This window comes from Crocuta crocuta, unplaced genomic scaffold, assembly GCF_008692635.1.
Source record: "Crocuta crocuta isolate KB4526 unplaced genomic scaffold, BGI_CrCroc_1.0 scaffold224, whole genome shotgun sequence".
Lineage (NCBI taxonomy): Eukaryota > Metazoa > Chordata > Mammalia > Carnivora > Hyaenidae > Crocuta > Crocuta crocuta.
Window position 1 is genome coordinate 1,099,729 of NW_027529545.1, and position 15,894 is coordinate 1,115,622.

General features: G+C 46.6%; 1 protein-coding gene across 1 annotated transcript in view; it reads right to left on the bottom strand.

Moving 5' to 3' along the window:
• ARHGAP6 (Rho GTPase activating protein 6) overlaps nt 1-15,894 on the bottom strand; it is a 235,976-nt gene that overhangs the window by 25,240 nt on the left and 194,842 nt on the right. The window contains exons 6-9 of the mRNA XM_077761402.1: nt 15,232-15,287; nt 12,610-12,760; nt 11,415-11,563; nt 4,745-4,924 (exon numbers count right to left, since the gene is read on the bottom strand). Coding sequence (XP_077617528.1) covers nt 4,745-4,924; nt 11,415-11,563; nt 12,610-12,760; nt 15,232-15,287 — 536 coding nt within the window. The remainder of the gene's footprint in view (nt 1-4,744; nt 4,925-11,414; nt 11,564-12,609; nt 12,761-15,231; nt 15,288-15,894) is intronic.

The following is a 15,894-nucleotide window of genomic DNA, read 5'->3' on the forward strand; positions in this document are numbered from 1 at the left end:
GCCCTCGGAGTGGGCTGACAGTTCTCTCCACTCTGCTCTGGAAGCTCTTACTGATTCCAGGAGCCCCGATGAGTTTTGTCTGGGATTGCCCACATCAGTTACGTTAGCAGCAACTCTCAGAACAAGGCGCACGCTGGTGCTATCGTCGGGGAATGCTTTCTGCCTTACGAACATACCAGAGACTGTTTCTAGATGTGTATGATCCCTCTCTTTTATTTCCAGTGTTCCCAGAGAGTACCATTTGACGCTATCCGGTGTTTAAACTGCTGATGTGCAAAATACAGGGTCATAATTTACAGGCGAGGAAATCTAAGGGGCACTGAACCAGAAACAAACAAACAACAGAAATGCATTTCTTTCTGGCGATAGATTGTTGCGTTTACTCAACAAATAATATATTATGTGCCTTTTTGAGCACCAGTGGGCAAAAGAAACGAGAATCCCTGCCTTCAGAAAGTTTGCACGTTCTATCAGGCATCAAAAAGCCTAATAAATAAGTAAGTTATACTGTGAGTCAAAAGGCGATAGGTGCTATGGCAAAAAGAAAGAGAAGAGTAGGGTAAGGGACAGGGACTATGTCCGTGTGGGAGCAGGTCACCCTTCCACAGAGCCAGCAGGGTGGGCTTTGTCACAGAGGCGACACCTTTAAAAAGTGCTGGGATAGGGCAGCATCTTATCAGTTTCATGTGATAAGAGCAGTGATTTTTTCATTTCTGCGCGCCTTGCATATGTCATTTCTTGTCCCATGCGTCTTAAAGTGTCACGTCTAACTCTCAAAATAATCCTATACATGAGGTGATTTCACCTCGTTTTTGTACGACAGGAAAACAAAGGCTTATAGTGACGTTGAGCACGGGCCCGGGCAGGGATTGGAATTCTGGTAGTGCTTTCCCAAGCTCATGGTCTTTCCCGCATCTTGGGGGTTCCCCAAGATGTGGTTTCCCAAGGTGTGGTTCGGAAACAACCAGGACGGCCAGGAGGCGTTCATTAGAAAGTGCGGGTTCCTGGGCCCCATCCCAGTGCTACTCCATCCCAGGGCTACTCCATCTGACTCTCTGGAGCGCAGCTGGGAATCTGAAGGTCGGGCAGATTTCCTTGCCACCCTGCTGCACGCTCAAGGTTGAGAACCACCGTTATAATCTGTTGCCCTGGGTTTTGATAGAATGCTCATGATGGCTTTATCAGGACCTCTCTCCAGCTCTAGCATTTCCGAGCCAGTGTCTGAGAAGCCAACAACTGGTGTGCTCGCCTGGGTTATCCGGACTCTGGAACCGTGCACCAGCCTCTGAATCGAGGCGCCTCTCGTGTATGATGAGACAAAGCCAGGTCCTTCTCTGCCCACTATCATTAACTCACACACTGGCCACGTGAGAGAGGCAGTCCCAACATCAGGAAAGGAAGGACATTACTAACACTCAGAACAAACTCTGGGTCCTCGCCAGGCCTCTGTGGGTCTCTGCGTCCCTTCCATCCATTCTTCGGAGGAAGTGCCGCCTCCAGCAGGTGCATTCTGCCTTCACGGACAAAGTCACAGCCACCTTTTCTGACAAGTCTTCCTTTCTAATGCCGACAGGGAACAAGGCCTCCCTTTCGGAGCTCATAAATCCTTCCCAAATGCTGTGAAACTGCACAACGGCTAACACACTTCAACCATCAGGCTCCAGCCTTCACTGTTTGGAATTATTGTACTAATTCTGAAAGCTTCTTTAACAAACAAAACAAAATTCATCCGCCCACACAGAGCAGCTGTGCCAACCCAGCCGTCAGCTTTGGTATAACCGACCAGATTCTGAAATGCCCAGTATGCCAAGACAACGTACAAAGTGATGGGATCCGGGTTCTTTTGTGCTTTGTAGAAATAAAAGAGGTAAAATCAGTGCGGGAGCATAGAGCCAGGTCGAGTTTAGAACTAGAAGGGAGCTTGGTTCTTGCTCGTTCTAACCTCGTCCTTTGATAATTAAAGACATGGAAATCTCAGAAGGTGACGTCACAAAGTTAATGTGTGGCAAAGACAGGACTAGAGAGCAAAGCTTTCTGAGTCCACAGTCAGTCGTTTCTTCCTGGCCCTGGCCTGGGGTCTCTGGGCCACCTCTCCCCCTGCCTCGCTATTTTTTTCCTCAATACACAATTCCCATCATCTGTCTAAGGAAATCAAGAATGCTTATAGTAATGGCTAACTTACTCTGACAAAGGTGTCCTTAACTCCCCGACGTCTAAACCTTTTCATATGCATAAGGATAAAGATTTAACGATATGGAACTCATATGTCCCAGAACTACCACGGAGTCATTCATTCATTCAGCCAATATAACTTGGGTTTCCACCACATGGCACGCACAGGGGTGATGCAGTAAAGGAAGTAGATGGTAAAGGCCACAAATTCACCCTGTCATGGAGCTTGTGTTCCAGGGGGGAAACACACAACAGAAAAGAGAAGTTAGGTAAAACCCTGTGTTAGTAGTGGTGAGTGCTAAGGAGAAAAGGCGGAAGTGAGGAGGAGGTGAGGGTGTGTGTACACGGCGGTGGGGGAGGGGCTCTACTGTAGACCAGGTGGCCAGGAAAAGGCCTCACTGAGAAGTAAAGACCACAACTGGGGAGCACACATAGGGGCTACGGCCCAAGAAGCCTCTCGACATGAATCTCTACCGAGGATGGCGAGCGAAGAGCATGCTGGGAAAATGCTGGAAAGGGTGGAAGACTGTGTTCTTCCGCTGTCTGTAGTAGTCCGGGTGGCGGGAAATGGGAAGGAGGGGGACGACACAATGAAAATGGCGGCAACTGTGCTTTCAGGGAGGCTGGGAGGGGCTGTGTTAGCATCCGAGTGGACACCAAATGCCCGATGGTTTGTGGTTTTATCTAAAGGACTTTGCTTAGAATATAGAACTTCGAGCACATCATTAAGATTGGCGAGAGGTATCATTTTGTTAAAAACAGAATCCAGGGAGCATGAAGTAATGCCAAGACGACTCGGCAAGATGATATGTGACTTGCAACTCGAAGAAAATGTCAAGAAGTTCAGAGATTTGATTCATCCCAGTATGTAATTAATTATGAGCATTTGGGCTGAAGTGTGAATCTTACATACAAACAATGACTAATTCTACAGTTTTTGAGAGCTTTCTGTGTGCAACACAGGGAGGGGCAGAGCTTCAGGGAGTCACAGAGGAACGAGAATCCTGTCTGCCTCAGTAAACTTTTCATTGTACGTAAATCCGTTTTCTCTTCTTCGCGGGCACCCAGGAGGAATCCACTTCCCAGCTTCCCTTGTAGTTTAGTGTGGTTTTTGTGACAGGATTTGAGCGGACATGATGGAGGGCCCTTCTGGGTTTGGCCCATAAAATCCTAGGGGGTCGCAGAGCCTCAAAATGCAAGGAGCTGAAGTCCCTAAACTGTTAGCTGCAAGGCTGTCTGACAAACATCTCATTAAACTTTATGTCAACAAGGTATTTACAACCGCTGTGCAGAAATACGGAGACTTGACCAGCTCATGTTGCCTGACTGATACAATTATTAATTACCGTTTGCACGGACGTTTACAGTCGGCAGAATGTTTTCACATATCAAATGATTCTGGGCACCACCCTGGGAAAATAGGTCGTATTTTTAAATGTTTTCCCACTTCACGGAAGCTGACATCGATGGTTCCTGAGAGCTGCGTGACTGGGTCACGATCACAGGTAAGACACGGAGGGCAAAGATTCTAAAGCACCGGCTCTCAGATTTCCAAAAAATGAAATAAAATAGTTGGTGTAAGACAAGCTTGGAAATAAATCTAATGCAAGGCATTTGATAAATGTGGATGAAACACTAAGGAGATTCAAAAGAGGGAACTAGCGTGCTTGGTTGAAGAAGCCGCACCAGGCTCCAGTGGAATAGGTAAGATTTATGGTGTGTGCTTGCAAATTGACGGGAGAAATGGGAGAGGAAATGTGGAGAAAGTTCCTGTGAATTCTGACATGCGATATGAGCGGGAAACAGAAATAGAAGAGACTTGGCATTTATTGGAGTGTTTCAAGGGAAGTGGGAGCAAGCAGTGCCGATTTTTGAAGGAAAACAGGAACTGGTAATTCAATACAAACAAAAAAAATATTTATTGAGTGCCTGCCAGAGGGAGGGCCTTCCAAAAGTGTACAGAGGATACAGAGAAGAGATAACAAGGGCACAGCCCGTGTTTTAAATGCATTTATAAACTACTAAGGGAAATAGTCATAAATGACCATAACACAATGTTGAGTAGGATAAACACCAATAAGAATAGTCATGGAGTTCAAGGGACAGAGAAGTGACATGAGAAGAAGGACATGGGAGAGAGAGGCGAAGGTTTGTGGAGCAGGTAAAATGTCAAGATGGACCTCGCAGGAGGCGCCCTTGATGGCGACAGTCATGAATTACATGAATTCGTGAGGGCCACGTATAGTTCTCCAAAGAAGGGTTTTATCAATATTTTGAGCAAGGACATTGCTACCTGAGTAATCAGATGATTCCAAAACATGACCGTTGGTTAGGGGCCAAGGAAGCAGAATTTATCACTCGGGCGTGTTTGTTTAAACATGGGATCGCAAATTTCTGGTGACATCGCAGCCATGTGAGTTCCTCTGTCTATTGAAATTGCCTTGGCTTCCAATGAATTCCGGCAACGACCAGCACCGTGGCCCAGAAAGTGTTGTGCGTGGCGCTCATAATGCGGCTGAAGAGAATTAATAGACCATTTGCTAAGATGTCATGCAAAAAGTGAGCCACTTACCATGAACAGGGCTTCATAATTTTCAATCATCTTCTGCACCACAGCGATGATGGCCGTGCTCTCCTCAGCTCGGGCTGAGCTCTGGACCGAGAATTCTTTGTCTGACGATTTCTGCTTGTGCAGCAGGTTGGGTCCGAAGATGGTGGCCAAGTTTAGAGATGTCATTTTGTTCCCAGTGACCTATATGAGGGGGGAATGCAAGGGTTGATGTTATTTTTGCTTTTCAAACTGCTGGGTGGTTCGGTAATCAAAGGGACCTATTCCCCTTTCTTTCCTGCAAGGACTGTATCATCTCTGGCAGAATCCGTGAGGAGCACCATCATTTTCCTTTTGTTTCGTATTTTTTTTTAAATGTTTTTTATTTATTTCTAGGGGAGAGAGAGAGAGAGAGAGAGACAGCGTGAGCAGGGGAGGGTCAGAGAGAGAGGGAGTTACAGACTGAAACAGGCTCCAGGCTCTGAGCTGGCAGTCAGCACAGAGCCCGACGCGGGGCTCGAACCCACGAACCGCGAGATCATGACCTAAGCGAAAGTCGGAAAGTCGGACGCTTAACCGACTAAGCCACCCAGGCGCCCCTTTTGTTTCATATTTTGAATTGGCTCTCAGAGCTCCCTGGTCATCTCAAGAGCATATTAAGCACAATTGTACGTCTCTAAGTTATTCAGTGTGAAACTGGTACTCTATAAAACGCCTACAAGGTCTGCTTTAAAAAAATACTGATGTCTGTCCATCCATCCATCCATCCATCTGTCCATCCATCCATTCATCCATCTAACCAACCATCCATCCATCCATCCATCAGCCAGCCAGCCCTCCATCTATGCCTGCACCCATCTATCCATCATCTCTCTATTAAATCACCCACCCAGCACCTACCACAGGCTACACAGTTTTCATGAATTCTCATTATTTAAAAAATCGCCAACAACGATCCCAGTACAGTCCTTATTTTAAAGTGTTTGCCTTCTAGAGGGGATGTAGACATATCAGTTCCAAGTGGTGAGTGCAAAGCATGAAGCTATCAACTCTGGAGGTCCCAGGGACACTTCGAAGAGGTGGCAACATTTGCACAAAACCCTGAAGGATGAGGCGGAGGGGCTGGGGTGAGGGAGAGTGGGAAGAACGTTGGAGGCAACAAGCAGAAACACATAAAACACATCGAGGCACGCCAGTGCGGCAGAGGGCTCTGCTCGAGAGGCAGGCAGGTCATTGCCGCGAGTCCCCTGTGGGGCTCAACTGTCCTTGGGTGAGAACCACTGGTCCAGGCAAGTTTTTATTTCTCTTGTTGATATGCAGTGAAAATCGTGGACCGCGGGGAAACGTCCGGGACCCACAGGTGCTCAGCATGGGAAGATGCGCCCCACCTTCGAGGGGCACCGGGTACACAGCACAGAATTCGGGAGTCCGGGTTCACAGCCACAAGAAAGACTCCCGGTCCGACCCTTGTCCTGAGGAGCCCCGAGCTCGTGGCTACCGGGCTGTGCAATCCCCACGTGGCCCCGTGTGGCACACGGTGGGTGCTATTTTTGGAAGGTGAGCCTGTTTTTAGGTTTCCTGCCCTGTGAAAGGCTTTTGTACGGTAAACACTGGGAATTTTCAAGAAAGCGCTATTTGTGTAGGATGGTTCGACTATTTTTTTCCCCTCTGTTTTATTTCATTCATATAAACCCTGCCATGTTTTCATTTTATTTTTCATTTCTCTTCCTGGAAGTTTATGGCTAAGGATAAAATCAAATAGGTGTCAGTTTCAAATTCATCTCTTTAAAGCTCAGGCCTTTGGAGGACCTCCCCCGCTTAAAGTCCTAGGGTTTTTCTTGATTTTTTTTTTTTTTTAACATTAACAAATAGATTTTGTTTTCTTTTAAAAGAATGTTTAGTACAAGGACGATCCAGAACTCTGTTTCCGTTCCCTCCTTCTCCTGTTGCTATTCTGGGAACGCAATTCAATCCGTCTGTAAAATTGTACATAGATTCCAGCTGCAGACCATGCTGCTGTGGCCTGTTAACGCTTTTTTGTTTTGTTTTGACTTGTTTTTGGTTTTTACCGCCTTAGAACCTGGAAAGGAGACTGTTCACAGACAGCCTTCGCCCTTGGGTTCGTGCGGCAGCATCTACGTATCCATATGTCCAGGTAATATTATGTGCGCTTGGGGTCAGTTCGCTAGGTAATGATTAGCCAGCCAATTAAAGGAACGATTTTAGCTTTACTAAATAAGCATCCTGGGTCATTTCTAAACCGAATATGACTCGCTCACATGTATTACAGGTTTGGCATGTACAGTCACCGGACTAGGAAGTTCCCACGGCTGTTTTAATCCTTTTGCAGTATAAGCTCATGAAGCAACTGGGCTGTTGTCCTACTTTTGACAGACGGGGAAGTGATGCCCAGAGCCCAGAGCCGAGAAGCCACCCTGCGTCGCTGTCCCAACCCTGCGCCTCCCACTCTTCACCCATGCATGGCGGCCCCCGGCACAGCATGGGGCAATGGGAAAACTAGCTTTAAGGGGCGGGGGGAGCTGGGATCAGGGTGAGGAGAGCGAGGTGCTGGTCCTGCTCGAGTTCCAAAGCCAACCGCCCGTGTCCTAGAGGTGTGCACCTCCTCAGAGGTCAGCAATGTCGGCTGTATGTTGGTGCCTCATAACATTTTTTCTGCCTCGTAGACTCTGAAGAAATGAAGGCCAGCTATCGACTCTGTCACCCAACCGGGGCACAGTCACACCACATTTTCCATGCGATACCAGAGGGCTCCTGGACACCTGGAAAGCCACAGCTCAAGAGGTTTCAATATGCTTCCTAAAACAAATGAAATCTTTCTTACATGTGGGAATTTCTCTTCTCCCGTAAGGAGCAAAGCAAATAGTACACAAAATGGAATAAAGCAAAGCAAACGCTGATAGCAAAACACCCTAATTTGCTAAATTACCATTCTTTTCCCCCAAGAAAAGCACTGATGGGCAAGCCAACAATTTTTCCCATGTCCATCTTTTCAAAATCTTTCAGATCCTAGTAGTTAATGACGCGGTGAATTTTAAGTGGCAGTTTGAAAGGAATATATTATGTTCATTTTACTGAGGAGGAAGCTCAGATCTCCCCCACCCGACTCAGTGCTCTTCCCTCTTCCTCTATTTGATGGAAACAAGGTCATGCAGCAAGGCACTGGCAGACCCTGTGTGAGCCTCCAAGCTTCTGGACTGCTCTGGCGCCCCTTCTTCATGCTCCAAGCCGTATCAACTACCCAACAAACAGATAAGACACCTAACCCAAACCACCAAACAGGGAAGAGGAAAAGTCGAAAACCACTCTGTTTCTTGACTGTATTTTACAGTTCGATTTTTGCCTCACTCCAGTGCGCTCGGCCGGTATTCTCTACCCGCTCGGGCCAAACCACCACCACCACCAAATATTAAGCAAACAACCTCACTCTAGTTTCTCTCGGTCTGCTCTTCACCTCTACCAGAAGGGTTTTTAGCTAATTCCCACCCACCCCCATGCAAAGCTTACACGATCTCTTCCTTCAATCCCTACACACCTGCTGGTGTGCGGCTTAAAGGCAGTCTCCTCCCTGAAGCCGTTCTTAACTTTTCTGGCCCACGCTCCCCACCTTTTCTCCGCAGCTCCGGAGTGACTCTGCACTGCATTCCCTAATGGTATTTTTGCCACATGTCCTCACTTCCGCCACCTCCTAGAGGCCACAGCATCCCAGGAAGAGTGATACGAAAGTTCTTGAACAACACTCACTCGTCTAGAGGAACTCGGGTGCTCAGGATGTACATGATTCAAATACCAAGGCCATTGTTACTTAGAGACATTTACAATGTAAATTGCTGTTTTCCACATTGCTATTCATACAAAAGCCTCTCAGCTCACTCTCTCCCTGCCTTGAGCCAATCTACAGCGTGGGTGATATTACCTTAGTGGAATGCTTCCAAAGATTCAGGGCTTAAAAGAATTAAGCACCTATTCCCTTACAAAGGCGTTCAGTACTCTGCAAGCACAGCCCAACTTCCCCTCAAACCTCATCAGGACCTTCCCACTCCATGGCCTTTATTCCAATCAAAGCCGGCTGCGTGGGCCACCTGTTTTCTTGTGACTTTGAACATTTCACAGAAACAACACTTTCCTGATGTTTCCCCTGGTGCTTTAGCGTTTGATTGCTAGTCCTTTGTTTTGATTCAAGGTTTAGGTCCAGAGCGTCTAGAAACCCTTGCAAACTCTTGACTCGCTGTCCAGCTTTGCTGTTGCTGGGATAGCTTCATATTCCTTACAGTAAGCCAGTCTTCTCAACCACTGTGCAGTGACAGGTGAAGAAGTTTTATCCCCAAAGCTCAAAACTCAGGGTTAGGAAGGTTAATGGACTTCTCCAAGAACACATGGTCACCTACTCATAAAAGCTACCGAGGGCTCTCAGCCAGGGGTGACTTTCCCCCTCTCCCGCCCCCCACATGATCCTTGGTAATGTCTCGAGATGCTTTTGGTTGGTTACAACTGGGGCACAATCATATGGAAGCTGGAAGACCTTGAACTAGACCCCCAGTGGAGGTCTTTTCCTAATTTCTACCCCAGATTTCTGCTCTTAGTAAGCTAGACCGCTTTGGGTTCGAGCCACCGCTACAACTATTAGTCACTGGACTGACCCTATTCAATATGACGACTTTATGTGAATTAGAAAAAGGAGCCCCTTCCTCAAGATATTTTCCTGCCATCTTCTGGGATATTGTCCTGCTAACTCTGCAAATCTACAGTGACCGTGGGGCGCATGCTGCCTCCCCCCGAGTTGTGAAATGCACAAGTGAGTAACGTGCACAACGGTAAGTGGATCTCCCTGTGGGCCACTGGGGAAGTTACTTAACTCCTCTAGGCCCCAGTTTCTACCTCTGAAACACGGAGACAACTCTATCTGTCTTGGGTAGTGGAGGATGAACTATAACGTATAAAGCCCCGGGCGCACAGCCAGCACAAGGTGGCAGACACATAAATGGAAACATGCTAAGTTTCATTTGCGCCTGTCTAGGAATATTTTCTTCTTTGGGGCCTAGGTAATGGAGTCTTGTCAGTATTTGGATTGAGCGTCTGAAAATGATTCTAAAAAAGGCGTGAGTGACTCCACTTGGACCTTCTGCCTTCCTCACTGCCTTCTTAATCACCTAAGACCCGACTTCCTGCTCACCTAGTACTTCAGAAACATCACAGAAGCAATTGACCGGCTGAGGAACACAGACAGGGCTCTGCTTCTACCCAATGATTAGGCAGATGATTCTACAGCTTCTGTTACATCTGTAGCTGGTAAAGGACAACACCCAGACGGGTCATATAACTACTTAACAATTATGAGAATTACAGTATATCCCCAGAAGAGCTGCGTCTGCTGAAATCGGGTATCCGTGCCATATTATGAAGCCTGAAGCCAGCAGAGGGTTCACTAACTGTAACTACTATAGATGGCTAACTCAGGAAAGTTCCGTTCTTATACCAATAGGAAGGGTGAAGATAAGAACTGCAAAATTGCCCTTCTGGATTAAAGTGAAAAAATATAGAGAGAGATGACCATGATTTTTAGCAAATAAATTTGACAAATATAGAATGGAATCCACAATAGAGCTGAGTTCTGCTTAACAAGGATTTAAAAGAAAAGTTTCTCTGTTTAAATAAATGTAGAATGCCTTTGGCCTCTTCTTGTCTGATTTATAACAAGTGTTAGCATAGTAAAGGCTCTGAGCTCACCGGGGGAATCCAAGGTCAAGGAGAAGTATGACTGTATGGTATCAAAGAGGGAGAAACAGATCTCTTGTTAAGGTGAAGATTAAATAGGATGCTTGCTACATGGCCGCCTGAAATTGAGGCCAGTATCTCCTTTGCCCAAGGGTGAAACCAAAAAAACATCTCGACGCGTATGAGTGTGACCAAAGAGAACCAGAGCCCAGGACTTCAAAGGGGCAGGGGGTGGGGTCACACTAGGGCCTGAGTGGGGACCGGGTTCAACAAGAACGTCCCCAAAGGGCCCACGGGACTGTGCAGAACCTGTCCAGCAGCTGACACCATGTGGCGTCAAGATGCATGGTGACAGTCAGCAGATCAGACCTTCTAGTTCCTTCTCCACGTGGTTTGGAAGCAGGACTGACCCTCCGTTGCATTGAGCCAGCCTGTTTTGGTGGGAGGGTTTAAGGAGAGAAAGGACTGCTCAAAAGGAAGATACTAGACTTCTAACTATAGGGCAGATGGGAGCTTGAGGGACAAGCTGGAAGAATAATGTGACCTCATATTGGGGCTCCAAGTTAAAGAAGCAGATCAAATTAATTACAAAGACAGCAATCTTCCCCCATCCCCACGACTCCATTTCCTCCATGATCGCAAGCCGCTCTGTAGCTTATTGCTTGTCTTCATACAAACAGAGATTCAAGGTCTTCAGCAGAGCACCGTCATGGAAAATAACAGCCTCATTTGGAAGCAGTGTTGAAACACAGGAGGTAAGCAGCCCGTGCGCTCTTAGGAACTGTCCCTCTAGAGAAAAGCCTATACTGGTTCTCGTTCTACCTAGACGGCCAGGACGGGAAAGGGCAGGCATCCTTTCCTCCAGGTGCGGCACCTAACCGAATCCACGACCCACTCTTCTGCAAGGGGACAAGGGACCAAAGGATGAGTCCCAGCATGCAGGGCAGCAGGGGGCACATACCTCTTGCCCATCTTTGCTGACGTTGTCGTTGGCGTGCCGGGCCACCATGGAGAGGAACTGGAGCAGGCGGTGGAGGGTGTCGCAGTTGCAGGGAGGTAGAAGGTAAATGAGAAGCTGCAAGGTGCCCAGTTGCTCCTCGGGCTCCAACACTAAGCAAGGCAAACGGAGGCGTTCGAGGTCAGGTAAAGGGGGGGGGCTCCCACCACCCGGGCTCCGAGAAGAGGCCCCTCCCGACGGCTTTCCGAAAGGGATTAGCGAGGCAAGCCCGGTTCCGCTACACCCTATGGGAGCGCTGGCCTAGCGATTTAGCACGAGGTTCTACGAAGGACATAAGGAGAAATCAGACCCGGGGACATGCAACATCTAGAGAAAGTACTGTAATCCAGGGTAGGAGGACAGCTTAATTTCGCTTACTTTCTCCCCCCTCCTTTCCCTGGCATTGCCCGTCATTTGCTTTGGGGATCGCAGCCTCTCGTTTCTGGTAAATATTTACTAACAATGACGGGGAATCGGTGAACATTCGAAAAGTTGAGTTTATAGCAGACTTGAGGCCCTTTTCTGTTGAGCAATGCACAAGGAATAGACTTTTTGTTGGCAGTAACCAAGGCACGGCACAATGACAGCGTCTTCTCTCTCTTTTGTGATCCTACTTTATTTGTAGCACGGTGGGGGAAGAAAGGTATGGAGGCTGACGCAGCTCTGGCCCGTCTCTGCTCCTGCTCCTCCTCCCTTACTCCTCATGGGATCTGTGTCTACAGCTCCGGAGCAGCCATACTGAAAGTTCTGGCACTGGGCTGTGCCATCCTGCTTTCCCTGGCGCGTGGCCTGCTGCCTTTTCTCACTCTGGGTTTCTGTGGCTCCCTCCTTCCTCCTACCAGAAATGCAAACTCATTTTTAGGCACGGACTCAACTCGAACTCTTGCTGTTACCCCCAACGCATCAGTATATAGCGCTCCCTACTGCGCTAGGGTCATTGGAAAGCGTCCTAAATTCTTCTTTGTTTCACTGCAACTTTCTTCTTGCTGATTCTCCCCAGGGTAAATCTCAGAAAATTCCCCCAGATAGCCCATCTATTTAGAGACCTATAAATAAGGACAAAAAGCAGCGCTCAGAAACACATGCACACGGTTCGAGGAGTGAGTAGGACAACCCAGTAATCCCAGGACGCATTCCTGCAAATGGCTGCATTACGCACAGAGGGTATTGATGAAGGCCGTGTACAGCTCCCTGGTGAGAAGGGGGTCCGGCATGTCCCTCAGGAACTCCTTCAACAGGGCAGCCACATCATGAACGCTGTGCTCTTCCTCCAGAGAGACATCGACCCCACGGTCAAATTCCTCACGTAACTGGAAAAAAATAATGGTTCAAGTGGCAGTCTTATAACACCGTACCTCAGGGTTCAGTGCCCTGGAAAAAAAAAAAAAAAAAAAGAAAGAAAGAAAAAAGAAAGAAAGAAAAGAAAGTGCTGTGACATGCAGTCTCTGGTATTAGGCTTACACAGACACAGAAAAGAAAGAAGAAAACAACATGTCACCTTGATCTACAGAGTCCATGCACCCAGCCATGAATATATATGTACATATATTTAAGTGCATCACTAAATAAAAGTATCTGTGGGTTTGAAGCTAATGATGCAAGCAGAAAGACGCGATAATGCCATCCAGAAGGTTGAGAGGAAGAGCTAAGGGGTTAGGTCAACAGTAAATGTGGGAGGGAGGAATGAACCTATTCTACAGCAGTTTTGCATGTCAGCAATCCCACTAGATTGGAATTCTGACGTTTTACAGAAACACACAACAAGAAAGCAAGGATTGTTCCCCCAGATGACAATTACTAAACAAAAGCTGCCTTCGATTTGTCAAAACAGCCTTGTTGACACTTCCCAAAGGGATTTTCTGCCTTAATCATTATACTTGGTTTATTAGCATTTGTAACAAGCGGAAAACCCAGTAGCAAGAGGAAGGGGGTCATAACCCTCCACCCTGCTTCCATGACCGACAGCCCAACTTCTCTTAGGTATTGGCTTCTGTTGTGGAAACAATTATGTGAGTTCAGGAGTCTCCTCTATGCAATGAGCTTCTATAAGAGTCTGTTTGTTCAATCATTCATCCATCCATCCATTCCATTTCGCGTGTACCAGGTCTCGGTATAGGCTCTCAAAGTACGGTACGGAATAAAGAGGCAACATCCTTGTCCACCCCCAGCTCTCAGACTGATAGAGAGCCTGGTGATAAACTGATAGTCCCCCACATGATCAATTAGCTCTTAGTGCTGTGACAACCATTCTCAGTAAAAAGTGTAGGGTGCTAAGAAGCGATGTTCAAAATAAAATGGGGAGTTAAGGAATATTTCACACTAGAATCTAAGTCTAAATAACTACAGATTATCTTTTTACTGGATAATCCTTAACTAAATCTCCCTGCAAAGGGTTTCCCTTTGGTGGATCCAGCTATAACTGAGGAATCATTTCTGACACCAGCCTCCTCTAAACCTGAGCAGAACGCACATCACCGCCCTGAATTGCCCAATGAGTCCAGCCGAGTCGTCGTTAGTGCGCGGCAGGCTGCCAGAACGAAAAAGGCTTTCTCCACCGGTACCACCCCTACTTGTGATCGTTCGAACGTACCACGTGTCTTTTCTGAGCACACACACGTGCAGAAAGAACAGACCGCGGAAAGAGCTTAATCTAAATTGTGTCTTGAGTTTTACACCGATCTTGAATTGAACACGGGTTAAATTGTGTGACCTTGAGTTAAGTTTCTTAGTCTCTGGAAGCCTCAAAGGATGTGGGTGAAGGAAGGGGCCACCCTCAGTGCTGGTGGGTGGAGTCAATAAGATAATGTTTTAAAGAAGGTCTCCAGGTCCGCCCAGGTGAGCGGCCCCCAAATGTTACTACGCCATCCTCCCTTCTTGCAAGTCCTGTTGTGAAATGTTAAATGCTGTTCAATAGTCTCTTGTGTGACTATGGAAAATAAAGACAATGCTCCTTTCAGAAGCCCCTTTTGTTTGGACAAAAAAGAGGCATTTATTTCAGTTAGTTTTAATAATACGGACAAGTATTTCTTCAGCTTCATCAACTAAGAATTATTTTCCGCTGCCTTCATTTTTGAGTTGCGGAGTTCCTTCTTTCTGTTGGAACCAAGAGAGGAGACTTAAGAGTTTCCTTGTCTCTTAGCCAACAAATGAATTATTTTTTTCAAAGGATGGCTTTTGTCTCTTTGGGAAGCCATCATGAGCACAAATACCTTCCCGATCATAGGCACCGATTCCTGAAGGTCTGGTATGAAACTTGCAGGGATGTTGCACAGTGCTGAAGGAAACCAAGGGGTGCGGTCCCCACATGAAAAACGAATTGGGGAATCGATGATTCCACGGAAATTTAAGAAGAATTCTTTATTTGTGAGGAAGTAAAACTATCAAAAATAGCGTTTATATGAAGAGAAAGTCAATGGCGTTATTCATATTGCCTTTTAGGAAAAACAAGTGCTATACAATAGTCTTCTACTTATTATCACTTACTGTCTAGGTGCTCTCTGAATCTCCGGCTTTTATCATTTCCGTAAGATGTTTATGAATTAGTTTTGTTTGGCTGTACATGCCATGGACACATCCAAATGTTTTGCTTTCAAGAGTTCGATCCTCACTCTAGCACAACCTTTCTGAGCCTTTTACCTCTTGGGAGTCAATTATACGCTACTTGGTGGGAGGACACCGCAGAGATATTCAGAAATGAATTTGCATACACTTGAACTTCGCACGCGGGAATTCATGTGAAAGTCATGTGAAGCGTACAATGTGGTCTTTACTTTTCACTTACTTGTCTCACTCTCTTTTTTGAGCTTCCAACTCGGAATATCCCCACGGTCTGGAGGCCTGCAAAGAAGCAAACAAAATCAACAGTCTGGTTTTATGGCTCGAAGCTCTGGAGGAAATCACCGTGGACCCAGCATAGGATGCCAGCGCCCGCTGCGACGTGCGGAGCTTTGCCCCACTCTATACTCGGTGGTATAACCCAGAATAACTCCCTGTAACTCCAGCCTACCCCTACAGGCACCAAGGGGCGTGTCATGTTAAACGTCTGTGAAGAAAAACTTGTCACGTGATAGTGTGTAATTTCCACATCTTTTCCATATGAAAAAAGTAACATTTTCTTCGTTATATGGAATGATTACTTAAACATGAATATTATACCAATTTTTAGCTCTCCCTCAGTGGTGGAAATAGATATTTCTTGTTTCACCGGTCATAATGAAAACAAGCATTTATGAAAGAAAACCTAGAAAATGCAGAAAAATGTAAAAGATAATATGCTTTTCAAGATACCTGATGCAGAAATAACTACTCTGAATAGTTTGGTTTATTTCTATCCAGCCTTGATGTGAGTGTGCACGCGTGCGTGTGTGTGTTTCTTTTTACATAGTTGAGCCAGAGCTTTTGTGGATTCAGGTTTGATTTTGGGGGGGGGGCAAGAACACTCGCT